A 22,487-nucleotide genomic window follows, 5' to 3' on the forward strand; every position below is an offset into this window, starting at 1 on the left:
TCAAACCTCATCCTATTATGATGGGGACCTGACTGAGCTGCCCATTGTCCTGCAGAGAAGCCAAGGTCGAGCTACGAGTCGGAGAGGAACATAAAAACAGACAAAATTCCAGACAGGGAAAGACCTCCTGGTCCGTCCAGCCTGTTCTACATAATTATGATGTCTTGTGTGTCACAGTATTGAACTCCTTCAACTGTACCTGGAAAGCATGAAATTTGAGGCAAAATCCAGGCACATGAGAAAAGAAAATTGATAAAAAGAAATTCCTCGCCACTACCCCTTTGGTGATGGAGTCAATGTCAGGAGCTCACTCGAGCCCTGATGACTGGGAATAGTACTTTAGTTTTCAAGCCCGCAGATCCCTCAGTGTCGGGGTCAATGGGCAGGGGTTAGTTAGGGGAGAGCAGAAGAGTTGTTATTCTGTCAATTTTAAAAAATCAACGTGCTTTTAAAATTAATCCTTCGACAGGTGGCGGAGAGAATTCCATACCCCACCAATCACAATTAAGAAGCAACATTCGTCTGCACGACACTAAACAATTGTCGGGTTTGCCAGGACAAAATAGATTTTGTCTTTTGGTGAAAGATCAAATATTACAATGAACTGAGAAAAAAAAAGCATTTGATGAGGCAACAGGTATTGATTTAAGAGCTGAAAGATGCCAGAACATACAAACTGTGAGGAAAGGCTGGGCCAGAATCTTTGTTTCAGTGTGAAAGTAGGAAGGTGTTGATGTCAGCACAGGGAGAGTTTGTAATAAATAACAGCTGGTCGCAGTGTGATGAGGGGCTGGAACAACACAGCAATCACAGCGAGGATAATGTAGAGGTATGAAGTCATGCGCAAGGTCACGGCATGAGAAAACACAGGAAATAGAAGGCAGTGGGCCTGTGCTGGACACTGCACAACAACGGAGAATAAACACAGCCATAAATTATACAGTTTGAGTGACTCCGAAACAATCGCCAGAGAAAAATAGCTCACTCTTGGCTGAGCAGTTCATTGTGCATTAAAAGATCTGATCGTGACAGGGTTGTTCAGCAGCGTGGAATTCATGAATAAAACCAATAAACTGCAATTGTTTTCATCCATCTCATCTGAATGCTGAATTGTTACCTCCCCTCCCCCCCACCTCAACTCCCCCTCCTCTGAAAAATGCTCAATTAGCCCATGCCTGTGTTGTGGAGCTAATCACAAAACAAATTTGTTAACAGAGGACGTTGTTCTTTTTTTTTCCTGTTTGGGGTTTCAATTGTTTCCAACTTCCTTAGATCTTTAATTGGTACTTTGGAATGTTGCATATTTGATGTGTTTCATAATATGACGACCTGAGGTAGTGATGCAAACCAAAATATGACAGACTTCATGGACTATGCTATTCTGCACGATTTTTGTACATTATTTAATGATCCCCTTTTCTAAAACTAAATGGAAATAAAAAAGATATTCATTCCTCTCAGGACTTTGAGCTACAAATTAAACCTCAGTCCTGACGTGCACAAGAACAAATTAGATGGTAAACAATGCATGTTGTGGGTCGCAATCAGGGTTGTATCAACACTTTGGGGTATTTGTGTCATCAGTCCCGATGGCTTTGAACAATTCCACTTTTCTATTATATCAATCATATTCTGTGAACTCGGATTTGTAGGCCTACTGTGGGAGCAAACTATAGACTCATCGAATTCCTGCAGTGCAGAAGAGGCCATTCGGGCCATCAAGTCTGCACTGACCCTCCGAAGGAGGGGTCCAATCCCCCGCCAACCTCAGCCTATCCCCGTAACCTAACCTGCACATCCTTGGATACTAAGCAGCAATTTAGCATGGGCAATCCACATAACCTGCACATCTTTGGACTGTGGGAGGAAACTTGAGCACCCAGTGGAAACCCATGCAGACTTGCAAAATCCACACAGTCACCCAAGGCTGGAATTGAACCCGGATCCCTAGTGCCTGGTGTTAAGCAGTGCTAACCACTGTGCCACCGTGCCAGTCATTATAGGAATGTAACTGAATCTTTGAGGCAGCTTTTATTTTGGTAGAGTATCATGTTGTGTGATAATAACCAGATGTTCATCTTAGAATTTACAGTGCAGAAGGAGGCCATTCGGCCCATCGAGTCTGCACTGGCTCTTGGAAAGAGCACTCTACCCAAGCCCACACCTCCACCCTATTCCATTACCCAGTAACCCCACCCCAACACTAAGGGCAATTTTGGACACGAAGGGCAATTTATCATGGCCAATCCGCCTAACCCGCACATCTTTGGGACTGTGGGAGGAAACTGGAGCACCCGGAGGAAACCCACGCACACACGGGGAGAATGTGCAGACTCCGCACAGACAGTGACCCAAGCCGGGAATCAAACTGTGAAGCAATTGTGCTAACCACAATGCTACCATGCTGCCATTATAGGTGAGATGAATATCGGAACTTGTAACTTCACTTCAATAGTTATGGAAGGGTGAAAGCTGTGTTGTGGTTATGTTACCAGACTAATAATATGGTAGCCAAATCCAAGTCCTGGAATGGAATTACAAAGATTTTAAATCAGTTCAAAAAGATTTAGAACAAAGTTTTTATCAGTAAAGTGATCATGAAGCTATTGGATTGTTGTGAAACCTATCTGCTTCACTAATGTCTTCGGGATGAGAATCTGCCATCCTAATCTGGTCTGAGCTACATGTGACTCCAGTTCCACGCCAATGTGGTTAGCTCTAAATGCTCTTAGCTTTAATTTGGAAAAGCTAGCAACAGACTGCCACTCTATTTTTCCAGCCTCTGAGGAGTTTTAAGTATGAAAAGTGCGTTCAAATCCTTACTGCTACGTCTGCTGATAAAATGTACCTATTGCTGTGACCGGCTGCTCTGTTTAACCGCAGCTGGCTCCCCCTTAGTCCGTACGCTGTTGCTACATGGTGATTTTTCCCACCGGCTTTTCAACCCTCCCAATGGCGAGACGGTTGCGTAAGTGAGACGGTCTGACCAGTAAAGCTTCATCAGGCCTCCCGCTATTGGGCAGGTCTGCAGGATGGCTGACCCACCCAGACTGTGTTATACATCAATTAGGACCACGTGGTTTCACCTCGCCAGATTGCTGCAAGCTTCATAATTCAACTACAAGCAACAATTTAAAATCAAAGTCTCCGATAAAAATGAGGACTTTAAAATGGGACTGAATTAAATTTGCCTATCCTGGTCCGATGATTTCCCCAACATCTAAATACTGCTTCACTGTAGAGTTACACTTGATCTCCACTTCCCCAGATGCGCAATGCTGTGGGAGCCTGGCTAGTATAGACAGAAAATGGTCAGTGAACTAACTCATCAAATTTAAATCTAGCATCCTTCATTCAACCTAACGGTGTTGGGTTTTATTTAGCATTATTATTTTCCCATCCTTTAACTTGGCTCCATTGGGCTTAAAACCTTTGACAATGAAGACAATAGTTTTGACAAAAAAAGATACTTTCAATAATGTATACAGCTTAAGAAGCACCTTGGGAACCAAGTCTGACAGTAAAGCGTATTACATATGATATTTAGTTTTATTACTTTTGAAAGAAAGAATATTCACCAGAAATGACTGAAGTTGAATGAATGTAGATATTTTGTTTGTTTCATGTCTATCAAAATCTACAGTTAGAAAACTAAAGCAAAGAGAAAGGTATGGGGCGGGATTGTCCGTTGGCTGATACCAAAATCGTGAAATGGAGAACAGGTTCTGACCCCAAAATCGCGGTGGGCGCCGATTTGATGCCAATTCACAATTCTCCATCACTTCGACAGTGGCGTCAATGTGGTCTGGAATGTACATACAGTAAACGCCGTTTGCATATCGTTAGTGGGCCTGACCTAGTATTTTACAGGGCCTCTGCGATTCTCTGCCTCCAATGGGCCGAGTTCCTGATGGCAAGGCTCACTTGTGCTTTTAAGAATCGTCAAACCGGCGTAGCTACTGCTGTGGGGGAGAGAGGGCATAAGGAAAGTGTCCAACATCGCCATAGTTTGCTGACAGTTGTGCCGCTGGCTGGGTGCTTTTGCCAGGGTCAGGGGGAGTAGTGGGTGGGGGGGGGGGGGGGGGGGGGTGGCCAGGAGGTTGGCTCTGGGGTCGGAGTGGACAGGCACGGATCACCATTGCCGTCGCCGGCAAGGCAGCCATGTAGCTACGCATGCTGCTAACAACCCACTGTAAACCTTGGGCTATGAGTTGAAATGGTGTACCCCAGGTCACCCCTTCTAGGTGCCCTCTGATCCCAGCCAACCCGTCAGCCGTGTGGGCACATTCCAGAACAACCAGTGCCACCTTGTTAGCTGGGATGCGAGTGTGCGGGGATTGTAATATGAATTTGCAGCTGCAGCTTGTCAGCCTCCCAAGTGTCAATCACGGACCCGATGAATCCCGCACCATTTTCATTGGAATCGTTTGTGTTCCATGGGCCATTGTTGCTAGCCCCTCCACATTTTCTGAATTGATTCAGGTTTGGCGCCAGCTTTGCTGTCATGAAAGTCCACGAATTATGCGCCGGTATCCCTCCTTGTGATCCTGTAGGTCATGGCAGCCTGAACTTCTTCTCTACCAACTCATCCCTGGGCTCCTCCGGTGATTTCTGTGGGATATTTCATTCATCAGCCCACAGTGCATCCGAAATGTCACGGATGCTCTATCATTCCGGGCTTCTGACTTCATCATTCAACCTTGACCAGGCTCACTAAGAAGCCCAGGCTGCAGGATTTGCTGCCATCACTGAGGTGACTCAGGTTGAGGGGACCATAGATTGGACACATGTGGCCTTGAGAACACTGTGGCATCAGTTGTAAGGGGTTCCACTCCCTGAATGTCCAACGAGTCCAAGTCCACCGGATGAACATCATGCACATGTGTGCATGCTTCCCTGGGGCATTTGCGGATCCCTGAGATCTTTGATGATCACCCCAGGCTGCCAGAATGGACTTGCGGGGGAGGGGGGTCAAGGGCTACCCATTGAGGTCGTGGATGATGACGCCAGTGTAGAGGCCCCAGAACAAGGTGGAGTCCTGTTATAATGGGGCTCACCAATGCCACCCGCTCAGTAATCAAATGGTGCATAGGGTTTCTGAGGATGCATTTCCGCTGCCTCGAGCATCCGGCGGTGCCTCTTCAGCATAGCCCCCAGCGCGTGTCCCAAATGACCTCATCTGTTGTGTCCTTCACAACCTGGCGCAGCAGCGGTGCAATGTGTTGGAGGAGGAGGAACAGTAGGAATGTATTGCATCCTCTGCTGAGGAGGAGGATCAGGACAAGCCTGAGGATGACCCAGAGGACAGGCGGAAGCCAGGGTGCGCCAGGCCAGGAGGACCAGGGATGCTCTCATAGCCTCCAAGTTCGCTTATTAGGAAGCTTGGTGTCCAACAGTTCCAGAAACCCCCATCCCCAAACCTTCAACCCACCCCCAAGCCTTTCCACCTCTAAACCTTCACCCGACCAAACCATTCCCCTCCCGTCCCCAGCCCTCAGGACAACGTGTTTCATGTGGGGGAGCATTACTAGCACTAACTGGGAGATGATCGAAGTGCACCAATTTTCATGCCTAAAATTACACTTAGTGATTTTTGTTGGGAAAATTTCACCCTGATAGGATGTTTTGCTTATTCAGAGTCAGTGCTAAACTACCTTGTGCTTCTGTTGAATGTGATGCTGTTATAATGGTGACCTCTCTTAGTTAATGATACTGCTCAATGCTGATTGATTTATGCTCCCCAGTGAGTCAAGCTTGACATGAATACAATTTAAATGCTTAATGTTGGCCTTTTAAGGGCATGGTTGACAGTAAGAACAAATTAGCAGTGTTTGCTGAGTTTTGATGAATGTATTTGCCAATACAGGTCATGGTTGGGTGGAGATTTCTCTAGTATGTGTGTGGCTGGAATAGCAAGTCGGAATGTTTTACTTGTATCAGATACATGTTTATAGATGGATTGGACTGTATTTTGAACTATGAAATGTAAGGCACAAAATGTGGGCAGGATGCGTGTGTTAGAGTCCTAGTAAAGTTCCTTCGATGGAGGGGAGAGGAAGAATTATTCTATGCAGCAAGTTGTTATAATCCGGAGTGTGCTGACTGAAAGGGTGATGCAATGGTAACTTGCAAAAGGAAATTGACTATAGTAACCGTACTAGAAATGGTTGAATAGCAATGGAGCAAAACAGGGTGATGGGACTATGGGCAGAGTTTTTCAGCTTCCCCATGGCATGTTTTCCTGTGACGGAGGCAGCTCACCGTCAGCTGCCAGCAGGATCTTCCATTCCTGCCGAAGTCAATGGCGGGTTACATTCCTCGCCCGAGGTGCCATCAGGAAACCTGCAGCGGGGGTTGGCTTTGGCGGGACTGGGAGATCCATCAACAGGAAGGGCTGGAGAATTCCGCCCTATCAGTGGATAGCTCTTTCACGCCAAAGGTTCACTGGGCCTTATCCTGTGTGGTTTGATTCTATGATTAACTCCATTGCAATGCAATGGGCTTCCATGGTGGTAGAGGCAGGAACCCTCACAACACTTAAGAAGTATTTAGATGAGCACTTGAAATGCCATAGCATGCAAGGCTGTGGACCAAGTGGAAAATGGGATTAGAATAGACAGGTGCTTAATGGCCAGTTCAGACATGATGGGACGAAGAGCCTTTTTTGTGCTGTAAATCTCTAGGGGGGCGATTTTGAGCACACACTCTCCATCTGTGAGAAACGCAGTGCAGACTCAAAATCCAGAGAGAATTTAAAGGGTCTGGAGGCTGGCATGGAGGAATTGCTTCCTGTGTCCTCCTTGCTGGGTTTATGGCCAAATCACCGCTGAGGGAGTGCCCGTCCTTAGTGGGAGTTGGAAAGCAGAAGAGGGAGGTGAATACTGAGAGTCTGCACTAGGGGTGACTGTGAGATAACTGGGTGGGTGTCCCAGAAGAGGCCAGACTGCAAGGGCAAAGTAGGATTCCCAGGAATCGGTTGCATCTCTGGCTCATGACCCTTTCACTTGTGGAAGCACAACTGAACTGTGAGTAGGACCCCACACTCCGGCAGAACTCTGGTGACCAAGGGGTTAAACTTTATTGAATTTCAATGCCTCTTGTCTGGACATTTGTCGCTCAGCAATAAGTGCGTACGGCTGTGAAATGGGAGAATGAGGGTGTCCTCTAGAGGTGAGTTTGTCGTGCTTATTGCAGATTTCACTCTCATCAGCTGTGCCTTATCTGTCACAAGAGGCATTCATTAAACTGATATGCAATTTCACCCTTCATTCGCAAGCCAATTGTGCCAATGAAACGTGAAGAGCTAAAGTTCACTGCCACTGATTTGAGACCCAATTATCCCTCTACGTGCCACCGTGTCGTCCGACCCGACTCTCTGTCCCTCTACGGTGGCTACATTCACGGATGTGTTCCCTGTAAAAGGAGCATGCTGAGTCCATGGGCACCATTGAGGCCTTCCGTGCCTGCTGGGCGCTACAGTGACTGAGGTGTCTCACTGTGCTTTTTAATCACATTTTAATTTGACGTTTTAAGTTTTGTTTGTGATTTTGTCTTTTATTTAAGGCAGTATCCCTTTAAGGGGCTGTCCTTTTAATTTTCCCTTCAGTTTATTTCATTCAGTTTATTTAATTTAATCAAAATAGTTGGAGCCCCAATTGTCCCTCTTCATCCTCCCCTCAACATAAAGGACCTGGGGTGGAGGGTGTTGCTTGCAGCAGCCCCATACAACCATAGACTACCTCAGTTCATGGACTTCCAAGATGACTGCCTTTCTTGTAGCCTTGTGGAGTCAGGGGACCAGGCGCCTATATGCTTTTTTACTTATTTGAAAAACCTATAGTTACAGTTTAGTTTGCACTCCAATCCCACACTCCTGAGCTATGGCCACCCAGTGCAGAGAGGGGCAGGGAAAGAGGAGGACCCCCTCATGAACCTGCTCCTGGGCCTGGCCATCAACAGCTCCAGGCAGCGGGTGACAGAGGGGGTCATCCAACCCAGCTGTTTCCTTCGCTACTGCAGCTACATTCACGACTGGATGTCCCTGGAGAGGCAGCACCGGCTGATGGAATGAAGCACAAGTAAACATGAACTAGTGCATGAAGCAAGGAGAAGTTGGCATCATGTGTGCTCCAGGGATGGTGTTGAAATAGCCAAGATAAAGCTGATTGAGATCCAGGAGTGTTAATGGACCTGACGCTTAAAATGATTGGCCTACATACAGAGCAACACTCAGCAAAGCCAATGGAATGTTGTACCATGCAGCTCAAACAGTAAAATACCAGTCAGAGGAAGTCATAAACTGTATGATGCTCTGGTCAGACGGTACATTGGATACTGATTGTGAACAAGCAATGGAGACATTCACATGCTTGAAGACGTGTGGAGGAGAGTAACGAGCCTGATCCCTAATGACAACAAGTTTTGCTGTGAAGATAGGCTGGAGAGAGTTATGTCTTTCACCCTGGATAAGAGATGTCCAAGTGCTGGGAAGGAAAACCCTGCATTCACCGTAGAAAGAAGGCATTGAAGCAATGAGTGGGTGAGGGATCCCCTCCTCGCAGTGTGAACAGGAAACATTACCCCTCCCCCTTCCTGCATGAGTTTTGTGTTGTGCACTCCCAGCTCTGGACACACTTGTAAATGAAACAATTTGAGGGTTCCTTATTGTTGCTACAAAATACAAACATTTCTCCAACATCCCATTAGACACATACAGCTTTTGTTTCTTTTTTTCATTCTGAGCATGTGGGCATCGTTGGGAAGTCAGATTTTATTGCCAGTCTCTAGTTGCATGGAGCTGATACAACCGAGCGCACTGATAGGTCACTTTAATGAGCAGCTAAGGGTCAACCACATTGGAGTGACTCTGCAGTCACAGATAAGGCAGACTGGGGAAGGACGGCAGGTTACCTTCCCTGAATGAGATTAATGAACCAGTTGTATTGAACAGTTAATTTTAAATACATTTATTTGCAAACCTCCATCCATCCCTTGAGGGCTTTGAAAAGCTGTAATGCTTCATTATCAAAATCTGTGTGAACCAGAGGCAATGCAGGAGATTGAATAAATACTGGGCTTTGAAGGCATTTGTATTTTAGCATCACCAGCATCTTCCCAGTACATTACCAAATTCATCAACAGCATTGGCCTCTAAGGTGTGACTGTTATACCAGAAAGGAACCTAGAAGGAGCCTTTCTAGCTATCTCCACAGAGAGCTTTACTGTCTGGGTGTGTTGAACATGTAACTCCTCCTAGTTTTCAAAAGCCTCCTTGGTCTCAACCCTCCCTATCTCTGTAACCTCCAGTCCACTGCAGCTCTCCGGCATTTTTGAGCCTTTTCCATCCTGGCCGCTTGAGAATTCCTCATTTTCGTCACTGCCAGTTGGCAGCCATGCCTCAGCACTGAGGTCTGGAATTCCCTCCCTACCTCTCTCTCCTCCTTTCAGATAGGTTCCTTAAAACCAACCTTTCAGACCAAGCTTTTGGTTGCCAGTCCGAATAGAACTTGATGTCACATTTTGCCTGGTCTCGTTCTGGAAGCAGCTTTGGGATGTTTCACTGTGTTAGAGGCACATTATCAATTTAAGGACATCATTGTACATTTCTGCTCCTTGACATATGATTGAGATGGCTCAGTAACCAGAAGTAAAGTTGCGGTTTGTGCTGTTGTTAACTCGGGTGCAGCTATTCACATGGCTGGACCTGTCTGGCCATTCCTGCGGCGGGATCTTCCTGTCCAGCTGACTGTGAACCCCCATCACCGTGCGAACAATGGGAAATCCCCTTGACAGTGGTGGGACCGCAAGATCCCGCCGCCAGCCAATAGTGGACGGCCTTCGCTGCGGCAAAACGTGCCATGGGAGAGCGAGGAGTCCCCACCCCATATGGCGCTGGATTCTCCGCCCCGCCATGCCACTTTTCAGCCTCGACCTGCTGGCGTGATTCTCCGTTACGCCGGCCGGTCAATCGGGTTTCCCATTATGGGGCAGCCCCATGCCGTCGGGAAACCTCCAGGCACTGGCAAAACGGAGAATCACGCCGACGGCGAATCCCGCCCATAAGTCAGTATCGCATACGTGTGGGACATTCAACAGAACTGAGAATGCCAGTATAGGCAGAAGTGCTTCTGCTTGAAATCATTTGTTTCATTCAACAAGGCAGAAGGTAATCAGGAGTATGTATTGTATATTCTTTGGACTGAGCTTCAATCTGGGCCTCCATCACCTGAGGACATCTGCAACAAAAAATACCCTGTTCTGCAATTCATCAATTACAGTACAATCCACCTGCAATGTTCACCATGTGTAGTGTTCAATTTACAAGTGGGAAATCTGCATTGTGTTGACTCTCAGTGTCTACTATAGGTTTGTTATAGTACTCATTTGACCGTGATCAATTTCAGTTATTGAATTTATTTGATCAATTTCCACACTGTCCATTCATCTAATTGGGGTCACTTGTACACCCATGAATACTCTTTACAGTGCAGAGTGGGTGCAATATTCATTCACTGTATATATCGACCAGGCTCACCCATCCATCAGGCATATTTGGTAGGGGGTGCATTCAATTTTCTTGCTTGGACCTACTTTGTATGGAATGAATAAGCTGTCAGCATTGATTGTGTTCCTTGTCAGCAGCTGGTCCATTGGGATGACAGGGAATATGTCGGAGTGGCGGATGCTTAAAGGAATGGAACAATTTTCAAAGGCAATAGTGACAAGTGAGTTGAGTTATTGAAGCAGCCGGCTGCATAATATCATCCAGAGCTCCCTCGTTTCCCCCATAAAGAACGTGCAGATGTTCTGAGAGCAAATGAACATCAGGAGGTAGGTCCTCTTCTCCATGTATCTGAATCATTGCCTTGAGCATTTCATGGAATAATGCAACTATTGGGGACAAGCTTATGGATTGCAAACAATCCAGGCTCACATTTTAGTGCAGTATTGATGGAGCGGCGTGCTGTTGCAGGTTCAGCCTTTCAGATAAAGACATTGAAGTGAGGCTGTTGGGTGGACAAGGATCTCAATAAGAGATGAGGAGTTTTTCCTGCTGTTCTTGTCAATCTTCCTTAATCAACCAACATCTAAAAGAAGCTAAAGTGTGGTGATATATTTCATTGCTGTTTGTGGGATCGTACTGAGTGTAAATTAGTTGCTGATTTCCTACAGCAGGGTAGCACAGTGGCTAGCACTGTTGCTTCACAGCGCCAGGGTCCCAGGTTCGATTCCCGGCTTTGGTTACTAACTGTGCGGAGTCTGCACATTCTCCCCATGTCTGCTTGGGTTTCCTCCAGGTGCTCCAGTTTCCTCCCACAAGTCCCGAAAGACGGGCTTGTTAGGTGAATTGGACATTCTGAATTCTCCCACAGTGTACCCGAACAGGAGTCAGTGTGTGGCAACTAGAGGATTTTCACAGTAAATTTATTGCAGTGTTAATGTAAGCCTACTTGTGACAATCAAGATTATGGGTGGCATGGTAGCACAGTGCTTAGCACAGTTGCATCACAGCTCCAGGGTCCCAAGTTTGATTCCTGGCTTGGGTCACTGTCGGTGTGGAGTTTGCACTTTCTCCGTGTCTGCTTGGGTTTCCTCCGGGTGCTCCAGTTTCCTCCCACAGTCCAAAGATGTGCAGGTGAAGTGGATTGGCCATGCTAAATTTCCCTTAGAGTCCAAAAAAGATAGATGGAGTTACTGGATTACGGGGATAGGGTGGAGGTGTGGGCTTAGATAGGGTGATCTTTCCATGGGTCTGTGTAGACTAGATGGGCCGAATGGCCTCCTTCTGTATTTTAAATTCTATGATCTACATAGACTTGGCATAAAAAATAATCTTATTGGTTGTAAAGCATTTTGTGATTTTTAGAACTTCTTACACAGAATGTGGACATCATTGGCTCGACCAGCATGTGTTGCCCATCCCTAATTGTCCTTGAGAAGATTCTGGTGAGTTGGCTTCTTGAACCACTGCAGACTCTGTGGCGTGGGTACACCCACAGTGCAGTTAGGGAGCGAGTTCCAGGACTTAGACCCAGTGACAGTGAAGAAACGGCGATTTATTTCCAAGTCAGGAAATTAAAATGAAATGAAAATCGCTTATTGTCACAAGTGGGCTTCAAATGAAGTTACTGTGAAAAGCCCCTAGTCGCCACATTCCGGCGCCTGTTCGGGGAGGCTGGTACGAGAATTGAACCGTGCTGCTGGCCTGCCTTGGTCTGCTTTCAAAGCCAGCGATTTAGGATGGTGTGCGAGCTTGATGTTGTGAAGCTCATGCTATAAATGCAAGTTCTTCCTGTACTGAACTAAAATTATACAGAAAATAGCAAGGATTTTTGGGCCATATGACCAACAGATTTGACTGCCAGCAGAGAGGGTCCATTGGTCAACTTGAAACCAATCCCAAGTTTACAATAACCAATGTAAATACTGCATCTTCCCACAGCTAAGCACATAAGGATTATATTAGATGCTGCTTTCTCTCTATCCCGCTGAGAGAAAATTCTGCAGCACAGCAGGTTTGAACGCCTAGTGGATGTAAACGATGTACTTACAATATTTTTGACGTGCTTCACCATCACAGACAGCTTGCTGTTCTCCCAGGAGATGCAGAGCTGTGTGCTCGCTGACAATTTCCCAGTGTGAGATACAGCCTCTGAAAGACAAGCGAGTGCATCAAAATGGATCAACCGTGACTTGAAAGTATTTATCTTATCTTTCAGGTCTTTTCTATATGTTCCACGGACTTTATCAAGCAGTATGGTGAGGAATGATAAACAATAAAGTGTGTAATTTTGGTACCTGGTGATAACGGCACAGAACTTCTTTCATTATTTGGAAAGCAATGGAAAAACGTGCAGACAAGATCACTCTGCAAAATATGAAAGTGAAAATTTTCATCAAGAGATTGTGCAACTATTATGGTAGATTTCCTCTGTTGCCATTCCTGGCACGAAAGTTCCATCCACATTGGAAATTTGGGCTTGAAAGTTGGCACACTCCAGTAATTCTGCTCAGGATAGAGTGAACCATCAAGGACAAATATGGTTAAAAACATTGAATTTGCAGTAACAATGAGGACAAGATTGTCAGCGTTTGCTGTCGTTACTCCATTGAAACTGGTAGCAAATTCTGGAGTCTGTGCATTGTTAAGGGCAGGAGCATGAGACAGGCAAACTGTACCTATTTCCTCTTGGGCTTGTGGCGCAATGGTAGCATGTCTGACTCCAGATCAGATCAGATCAGAAGGTTGTGTGTTCAAATCACGTCAGCTCACGGAGGTTTGCTGCAGCTGGATCCAGGAATTTATCTGGGGCAGCACAGTAGCACAGTGGTCAGCATTGTTGCTTCACAGCTCCAGGGTCCCAGGTTCGATTCCCAGCTTGGGTCACAATCTGTGTGAGGTCTGCATGTTCTCCCTGTCTCTGCATGGGGTTCCTCTGGGTGCCCTGGTTTCCTCCCACAAGCCCCGAAAGATGTGCTGTTAGGTGAATTGGACATCCTGAATTTTCCCTCTGTGTACCCGAACAGGTGCTGGAATGGTGACTAGTGGCTTATCGCAGTAACTTCATTGCAGTGTTAATGTAAGCCTACTTGTGACAATAAAGATTATTATTATTATTATTACCACTGATCAATAAGCAGGTGTTTTGAATTTGTTTTAAAGTATTGTGTGGGGTGGTTTCACAATCTATCGGTTTTCGATTTACTAGTTATCCGCAGCAAACTTAGGTTATGATTAACTTAGAGGGTTAGTTTATTTCATATTAAAAAAAACACCAGGGGAGGTGTATCGCAACTTCTCACTCCAGATACACACATATACACACGTGTGCACAGCAACAACAGGATAGAAAGGAGTACAAGAACCATGGAAATGACGATTGGTTTCTGTCAGATTTCCAGAGTCCCTGAAGTTAAAGTTCAGAGGGTGTTTCCTTTGTGGTGAAGTTCATTCCGATGAGTTTCTGGTTGACGATACCGATCTGAAAATCCTTGAAATGAATGATGCTGCAGCATGATGGACTTTCTGTACTTAGGCCACTTGGCAGACATTGATCAGCGACTTATAAAAACAAGCAGGCTCTGTAGAGTTGAGTGGTGGTAACCGGCTGCATACTCAGTCACATTGCTAAAGTCCTATCCAGTTGATCTCAAAACAACAGTCTGAGGATTTCTCAGTTCTCAAAGGCATAGAGATTTCAAAATGGTGACTTGAGTTATATGACCTTTTTTCTCCACAATGACTTTGAAAGGGATGTTTATTCAGTGTCTGGAATTAGCTTTAATTTCAAGACGGATAATGTCCCTGTCATTACTTTTTGAAAGAGTGGAGGGTCTAGTGTTGGAAAACTAGGAAGACCCACTGACCCCGTGAGCAAGGTGAGCTTATAAGATACCAATGACATCCCTTTGGTTACCCTTTGAAATGGGCCTGGAGACAAGTTCTGATGTATAATTCTTCTGGTCTTTTGTGTTTACAAGAGGCGTGAACAATGAAGTGTGAGATTCCAGAAGTTAAGAAAATAATTCCATTGATCCTGTAACTTCTGGAGGGTAGCTCCCAGATAAAGGGCCTGTTCTGTGGTCATGTGACTTGAAGCAGCCATCTTTTTTGGTTCCATTGAAAGTTTATTTTAATGGCAAAATAATAGAGTTCTGGATTTCTTTTCATGTCATATGGAACTGAGCACTCCTTTTGCACTTGGAGGAGAATTTTGTTCACAGTGGTGTTACACGGACTTACCTCAATTTCTCAGAAGCAACACCACAGGCTGATAGCTGGAGGGCCATATCTCAACTTCTATCATTCACTCCCAGGCAAGTGTGCTACAAAAGGTGTCTGCCACATTTGGGAAGCTGTCTTCAAATGTCAATAACTTGAGAATCACAGAATTGTTAAAATGCAGGAGGAGGCCATTTGGCCCATCGTGTCTACATTGGCTCTCCCCATAACCAATTCATCTAATGCCATTCCCCTGCCTTCTCCCCCATAACTCTGCAGATTCCTCCTGTTCAGATTACAATCTAATTTCCCCTTTGAATGCCTCGATTGAACCTGCCTGCACCACACTCTCAGATAGTGCATTCCGGACCTTAACCACTGGTTGCGTGAAAAAGCTTTTTCCTCGTGTCATATTTGCTTCTTTTGGCAATTACTTTAAATCTTTGCCCTCTGGTTCTCATGTCAAAGTGTCAGGTGTCAAAGTGGTAATAGTTTCTCCCTATCCTTTCTGTCCAGACCCCTCATGATTTTGAACACCTCTATAAAGACTCCTCTCAGCCTTCTTTTTTTTGAAGGAAAATAGTCCCAACTTCTCCAATCTATCCCCATAACTGAAATTCCTCATCCATGGAAACACTGTCATGAATCTTTTCTGTTCTTTCTCCAATGCCTTCAAGTCCTTCATAAAGTGTGGTGCCCAGAACTGGGCGCAATTCTCGATCTGAGGCCGAACTAGTGTCTTATACATATTCAACGTGGACTTCCTTTTGTAAGGTGTCTTCTGGTGATTCTACGGTCTTCAACTCTTCACAATTCTTGTTTCCTTCAATACAAGATCCATCCTCACCAGCTCTCTGCTTAGTGATTCAGCCAAAAGCAGTCAGTTTGTTATGCTTGGCATTGCAGTACTTGCTTTTAGTCTTTACTCCACAAATACCCTGGCTGACTGCCCTTATGCATCTGTTTGTCTTCACACAGCAAGACCAGCTGCTTCTTGCTTTATGTCCAGGTGTCAAAGCTTGCACTTCATTAGATTTTGACCTTGACCCCTGTCCCCATAGCACAAGATCACATGGATGTGTCTCTGGGCAGACTTAGGTCTTAGGTCACATGCCTTGTGTCCTCCAGATTTTCCTTCCAACTCCCCAGTTTACCTTGAATTAAAGGAGACAGTTTAAAACATAACCATCTTATAAAACCTTCCATTAGTAACACTAAAATCCATTGAGAAAGTCACACCTTATTGAATGAGGTGTAAATGTCATTTTAATGGTGGACTAACTTCATAATTGCTGCTAAACACCCTCACTGGCTCTGATGTGTTAATTTTATGGAACATCAAATTTTTCCATTACTGTTGAAAAAAATCCAACATATTTAAAAAATATTTTTTCAAGTTTATTTATATTGATTTTATAGCTTCTATCTAAATCCAATCATAATCATTTATTTTGCTATCTGAAAATGTTTAATTAAAAGTGAGGGATAATTAGTGCTTTTAGCTTCCTGGTTTTGTGTGTGTGAATACTTTAAAGGCAATGAGGAACGCATCCTTGCAGAGTCCAGCAGGCCCAGTGCTATTCCATGTGCCAATTAGCAGAAGGCAGGATTTCTGCCCAGCACTGTGAGGAAGTCCGGCCTTGGAGAGCTGCCAGCCAATCTCCAGTCATTTCAGGAACGGCACTGTAGTGGCCAAAAGGGGCACTGCAGCTAGTTGTTTGGAACTAAATGTGGGAACCGGAGGAAAGGTAAATGACCAGGGTTAGGGGCAGTGGGTGGTGTAGGAATGGCCTTTGGGGTCGCGTGAGCCGCGATCAGGATCTCTGACGATAGGTCGGTGAGGCAGGGATGTTCAAAGGTCAACGGGCCCAAAGGGAGGGTGCCTCCAGTCAGAAGGGGGCTTTTGGTGGAGGCCCCCATCCTGACTTTCCACCCAAAATCAAACTTAGTTCAATTTTGGGTTTCCATACCTGATCTATTATCTGCTCGCCAGGGTAAAAATTGAGACAGGGTGGGAAAAAGCTATTAGGTGGCCAATTAAGGGCTTTAATTTGGGGCAAGGGTAGGCTTCCCGTCTGAGACCCTGCCTGTCCCAGTATAAAATCCCAGGTTTGGGCGAGTAAGATCCCGGAGGGAATCCTGTCCTTGCAGATAGGGTATAGATTGTTGCTTCCTTCAGTCAGACAATCTAAATGGCTCCTTCTTCTACTGGATGGTTCATAATCAGAAGTTAAATCTTGAGCTCCATTGATCTTGACCACCAAAGCCAGCTGGGTAATGAACTCAAACAGAACACAGTATCAGTAAACCAATTAAAGCTTATTTCACATTTGTTTGGCACCCACTCCAGTTAAGGTTTTGACCATCTTTGAGAAACAGAGTCCAAAACATCTGCTTTAAAAAGAAACTGACAGCTACCATATTTCCCAGGGAGCTATGGACTGGCCTGGGCAGAGAACTGGACAGAAATACGACAGGTATGATTTTGGATTAAGGAAATGGCTCTAATCATTTTCAACCAGGTAGCAAAGGCATGTTGCTCACAAAACTCCAAACACTGCAATCACTTTGCAGCCGCTGAATCTAACAGCAGCAATATTGGAGTATTATGCTCCTGGCCTCTTCACTTTAGATGGATCTCATTATTGTAAGATGAGCATGGTGTGCGCTGAATCGAGTTGGCTGTAAAACATGAGCTCCTTTATTTTTGTAGCACTGGGAGTTGGATGTTGCTGTTGAACCTCGATGAGAGATGGGCCTTAGGGATCAGACTTGGGTCTTATGTTCATTCCATAGATATGCTTCTCGTAACCTTGCTCACTAAAGAGGCCTTTTCTTCCTATCAATAATGCTTTGAGCAACGTCATTCACAGACATTGGAATGACATGAAGATTAATCACAGCTGGAACATTTTGGGATCAATATTAAGACAGATTGTACAAATTCAATTAAAGAGAGGTTGAAACTGGGGGCAATGAATCAATATGAACACCGATTTTCTGGTGAGATATATGAATGAACAAACAGAGATAGGTTGCAACATCTGATAAGGCCCAAAAATGGGCACGGGGATTGTTTCCGATCTGTGGGCAGCGCACAAACGAGCTGTCTACTCGTTAATATGATTTTAGTGGGCAGCCATGCTAAGCTCAGTGCTGGGTGACTTCATGCCTGAGCTGTGGGTGCAGAGTCATGAGAGGCTAGCATCAATCACCTGTACTGCGTAACAACTGCCTGCACCTCTTAAAAGGGGGAGGTGCATTTTGACTGGAGCAGATGCTGGAAGGGATTTTAGAAGTGATGCCCTCACATGAGTGGTCAGAGTTAGTGAATGCATCTTCAAATATCGTATCCTCTGAACTGGACCACTAGCCTCCCACACTGCTGAATGCACCACACCCCCAACCCTCTACTGCCAACAATCTGTCTCAGTTGCCACTCAGACCTAACATGCATATGCTTTACCTTACACCAACACACTTATCATTGCTGTAAACCTCACAATGTTGATACATTGCCAGATATTCAACTATGCCAGGCACCTTAGCCCAATATATCTTACCGCACTCACTGACATATTTCCCATTCTCTTGCAGGACAAGGTGGCACATAACCAGAGGCCGCAGCACCTACTGTGCTAATAATGGCCAGCACTGTTTCCTCCATGTGAGTGTGTCTGGTTAGCTCCTGCTGCCCCCAGTTATGTACCACATTGTTCTGTAAGCACTGCGCATGTGAATAGGGTAAAATCTGTTTGGCTAATGTAGCTGTCATGGTTGAATAGCTGGCAGTGTGTGCAAGCTGAGAGATGTGCATGTGAAGCTTGCAGAAGTGCTATGTGTGTGAATGTATAGCAAAGCATAGGGATGTTAGACAGACATTGTTGCAATGTGAGAAATGGTGGGGTGGTGCATTGAGCAGAGCATTAGACCAGTGATGCAGTTGATAGGTTATGACATTTGAAAATGCATTCACCGACCACGACAATTTGAGTGAGGTCACTGAACTTTTTGCGGCACTCCATTCTAGTCCTTGGGGCTTGACTCCTGGCATTGACTTCCATAGAATCCATAGAATCCTGCAGTGCAGGAGGCTATTCGGCCCAAAATGTCTACAATGACCCTCCAAAAGAGCACCCTACCTCGTCCCACTTCCCTGCCCTATCCCCATAATCCCACAAAACCAGCACATCTTTGGACACTAAGGGAAAATTTAGTATGGCCAATCCACCTAACCTGCACATCTTTGGTGTGGGAGGATACCGGCGCACCCGGAAGAAACCCACGCAGACACAGCGAGAAAGTGCAAACTCCACACAGTTACCCAAGGCGAGAATTGAACCTGAGCCCCCGGCGCTGTGAGGCAGCAGTGCTCACCACTGTGCCACTGTACCTGAATGGCAATCAACTCCCACTGCCTTGACTGTTCATCTGGAAGGCAGGACTTCCCTCCCCTTCTTCACGTCATCCACAAAAATCTCTTACGCAGTGTCCAAAAACCTTGGAGCCCACTCTCTCTCCTACTGTGTCAATGTTTCCAGGGCAGATTATCTTCAACCTCAACAACCAGCACCTCCTCTGGCCATAATTTACATGCCATTTAAGAAGCACAGGATAGCTTTAAGTGGTGCCAACTATTCATGATATTGATCCCTACTGATGTGTCCAGTCAATAACAGTAGCTGAGTGGTTAGCACTGTTGCTTCACAGCTCTGGGATCCTACATTTGATTCCCGGCTTGGGTCACTGTCTGTGCGGAGTCTGCACGTTCTCCCCTTGTCTGCGTGGGTTTCCTCCGGGTGCTCCGGTTTCCTCCCACAAGTCCCGAAAGACGTGCTTGTTATGGTAATTTGGACATTCTGGATTCTCCCTCGGTGTACCCGAACAGGCGCCGGAATGTGGCCACTAGGGGATTTTCACAGTAACTTCATTGCAGTGTTAATGTAAGCATACTTGTGACAATAAATATTATTATTATATATAGTCAATGAACAGCATACTGAGCTGTAGCTGGTGCAGAGATCATTCAAATGCACCAACAGCACAATGTTGGTGTATTGCCTGTGTTACAATCAACAGACCCGTGCTGTTGTTCATCGCAATCCCTGTGCCCATTTTTAGGAGTCATCCAGTTTTGCTGCCATACTCTTTCATCGATGTTTTGTACTATTTACCTTTGCAACCTGAGGTGATCCATTCAGCAAATACCTCACATACGCATTCAGTTCGTCCTTTCTTCTCCTGGCCAATTCTCTTCCCTTAGATAGTCCAATCAGAGGCTTGTAAGGAAATCTGGAACACAGAAGTTTGCATGGCCACTTTTCAAAATCAATAATCAACTGGAAGAAATGTTATGAGAGCACCAAGTCCTGAAAATGTGAATGATTGCACTAGATCAAAAGATGGAAATGTCAAATTCAAGAGGAACTTTTCTAAATAGTTGGTGAAGAAAGCAGCAAAGAACTGTCAAACCCTGTAGTCAGTGGTACTGTATTCTTCAATCATTGTTTGCTGCCAGTTGAACGGAAATCATTTTATCTGATCCTGCACATTCCTAGCAACTACCCCGTGGTCTGGTATGACACAGATATGGTGCAAGATAAAGATCTGCTGCAATGAGGCATCTCGACTACAGTTTTCAAAGAACATCTACTGCACCATTGTGAGGTTTCTATTCACACCAATCGCTCTGATCCTGTACATCAAATTAATGTCAAACATGCTGAACGATGGATAGATTCATGTTGTAACCCCAAATCCATCGATAACCAGCTTGAGATTGTGCAAAAACCATTTCACATTGTATCCTTATGAAGCATGAATGAGGGAGAGAGGGAGGGTGATTTCTACCTCATTAGTCTGGCTGGAATGGTATCTATGTCGCAGAGGTGTATGCCTGTTGTACCTTCAAATCCTACTCATAAGAAAGGACTTGTTTTTGAGAAGTGTCTCAACCTGTTCACTTAAAATGAGTCACTTTGAAATTGTTAGGACCCTGGACTAGATCCCAATGTATGATGGGAAACTGGACAAGAAACGGCAACAATTTAAACTGTGAGGAAAGGGTACTTCACCCCCAGGAGTATCCCACTGACAAACAGGGATCTTTCACATTAAAACAGACTTTATTCTTAACACAGGACCAACTACATTAACATCTCAGAAAATAACTCACAATTAACAGTTAAACAATTTGTGACAATAAAAAGAATCGCGAACTTCCAACTTATATTTCTCAATCTCCAATTAAGCAAAGTTCATTACAGGTCAAAGGCCACTTGTAAATAAAGTTAACAAACACAAATATACTTGCCCTCTGTGTAGAGAGCTACTTTCAGCAAAGGAAGGCGACCCTTTCCAGGCACTACTTGCAAGTCCTTCTGTCTTTGGCAAGTTAAAAGCTAAACTGCCTGCTACAGACCTGGCTCCTCCCATTAATTACATAATCTCAATCTCACTCAGATCCCATGACCATGCTTACCTAACTCTAAACACAATCCCTTTAATGATCTGAACCCCCAGGGAACCTTCTTTCCATAAACAAAATGCATTGGCCCTATATAAGTAAACAAGTGAATGGTTACAATCAATGATTATCTTATTTTTATGACACTTTAATCACATATTTTGTAGGCACAGCGGCTGCCTGTAAGTTATACCAGGATTTCTAAAAATATGACTGCCACAGATATATAATACAATAAACTTCCTACATTTATCACAAAATAGTAATGGCTATTGTTATATGGGCTAGCTTGCCACATGCCACCGGGTTCGGTGGATTGGCCATGCTAAATTGCCCGTAGTGTCCTAATAAAAGTAAGGTTAAGGGGGGGGGGGGGGTTGTTGGGTTATGGGTATAGGGTGGATACGTGGGTTTGAGTAGGGTGATCATGGCTCGGCACAACATTGAGGGCCGAAGGGCCTGTTCTGTGCTGTACTGTTCTATGTTCTATGCAAAGATACCACAAGCAGTAATGAGACAGGTGGTCTGTTACCTGCTTTTGGCAATGTTAGTGGAAGGAAGACAGTTTTGAGGGGATCAGTAGAACCCCTTGTTCTTTTTCCAATATTGCCATAAAATATTTAACATTCGCTGGACCAGGCAAATAGAGTCTGGGTCTCAGTGCCTTACGTAAAGGGTGGCACTGTCCATGCAGCACTTCCTCAATAGGACAACATAGTGTGCCAGCCCAGGGGACATGCTCCAGTCCTGGAGTTGAACCTGAACCTACTGAGTCGAAAATGATGTCAACAGAGCTGGCATCTAATAATCATATAATTGCAGTACCCGTGCATTTTATATTTCCATTATTTCCCAATGGTTGCATCAAAATGAATATTCTCAGCAACAGACTAATTTGGAATTCAAATGATTACTTGACGGTAAGATGCTGGGAAACTATTGTAGGTTAATCAAGGTTTATATTTGATTCTGTGTGTGATTAAGCACACCTCGCCCCATCATATAGCTAGGCATCAGTTGAGAAGCTGCACAGCCAGCATTATAAAGGTTGTGAGGAAAGAGAATTGATTAAAAATCAAACAACAGCTGTCAGCAAAAGTTATGAGTGCACTGGAGACGACGTGAAGAATACAGTGGGTAATGTGCAGAGTGGGAGTCATTCAGTAAAGAACCCAATGCCAGTTACTAACATACATCTAATTTATCGCCTGGAATTAAACTCACCCCTGAAGTGGTATCATTTAAACTGATCCCCAATCATCGCACATAAATCAAACAGGTTATTTTACAATTCAGATT

At 45.0% G+C, this 22,487-nt stretch overlaps 1 protein-coding gene across 1 annotated transcript in view; it reads right to left on the reverse strand.

Moving 5' to 3' along the window:
• The window catches only part of LOC119973296 (phosphatidylinositol 4-phosphate 3-kinase C2 domain-containing subunit gamma-like), a 307,465-nt gene that overhangs the window by 20,954 nt on the left and 264,024 nt on the right, over positions 1–22,487 (reverse strand). Inside the window, 3 exon segments of the mRNA XM_038811105.1 lie at positions 12,552–12,652; positions 12,799–12,868; positions 19,897–20,014. Coding sequence (XP_038667033.1) covers positions 12,552–12,652; positions 12,799–12,868; positions 19,897–20,014 — 289 coding nt within the window.

The sequence above is a fragment of the Scyliorhinus canicula genome, chromosome 11, assembly GCF_902713615.1.
Source record: "Scyliorhinus canicula chromosome 11, sScyCan1.1, whole genome shotgun sequence".
Classification (NCBI taxonomy): Eukaryota; Metazoa; Chordata; class Chondrichthyes; order Carcharhiniformes; family Scyliorhinidae; genus Scyliorhinus; species Scyliorhinus canicula.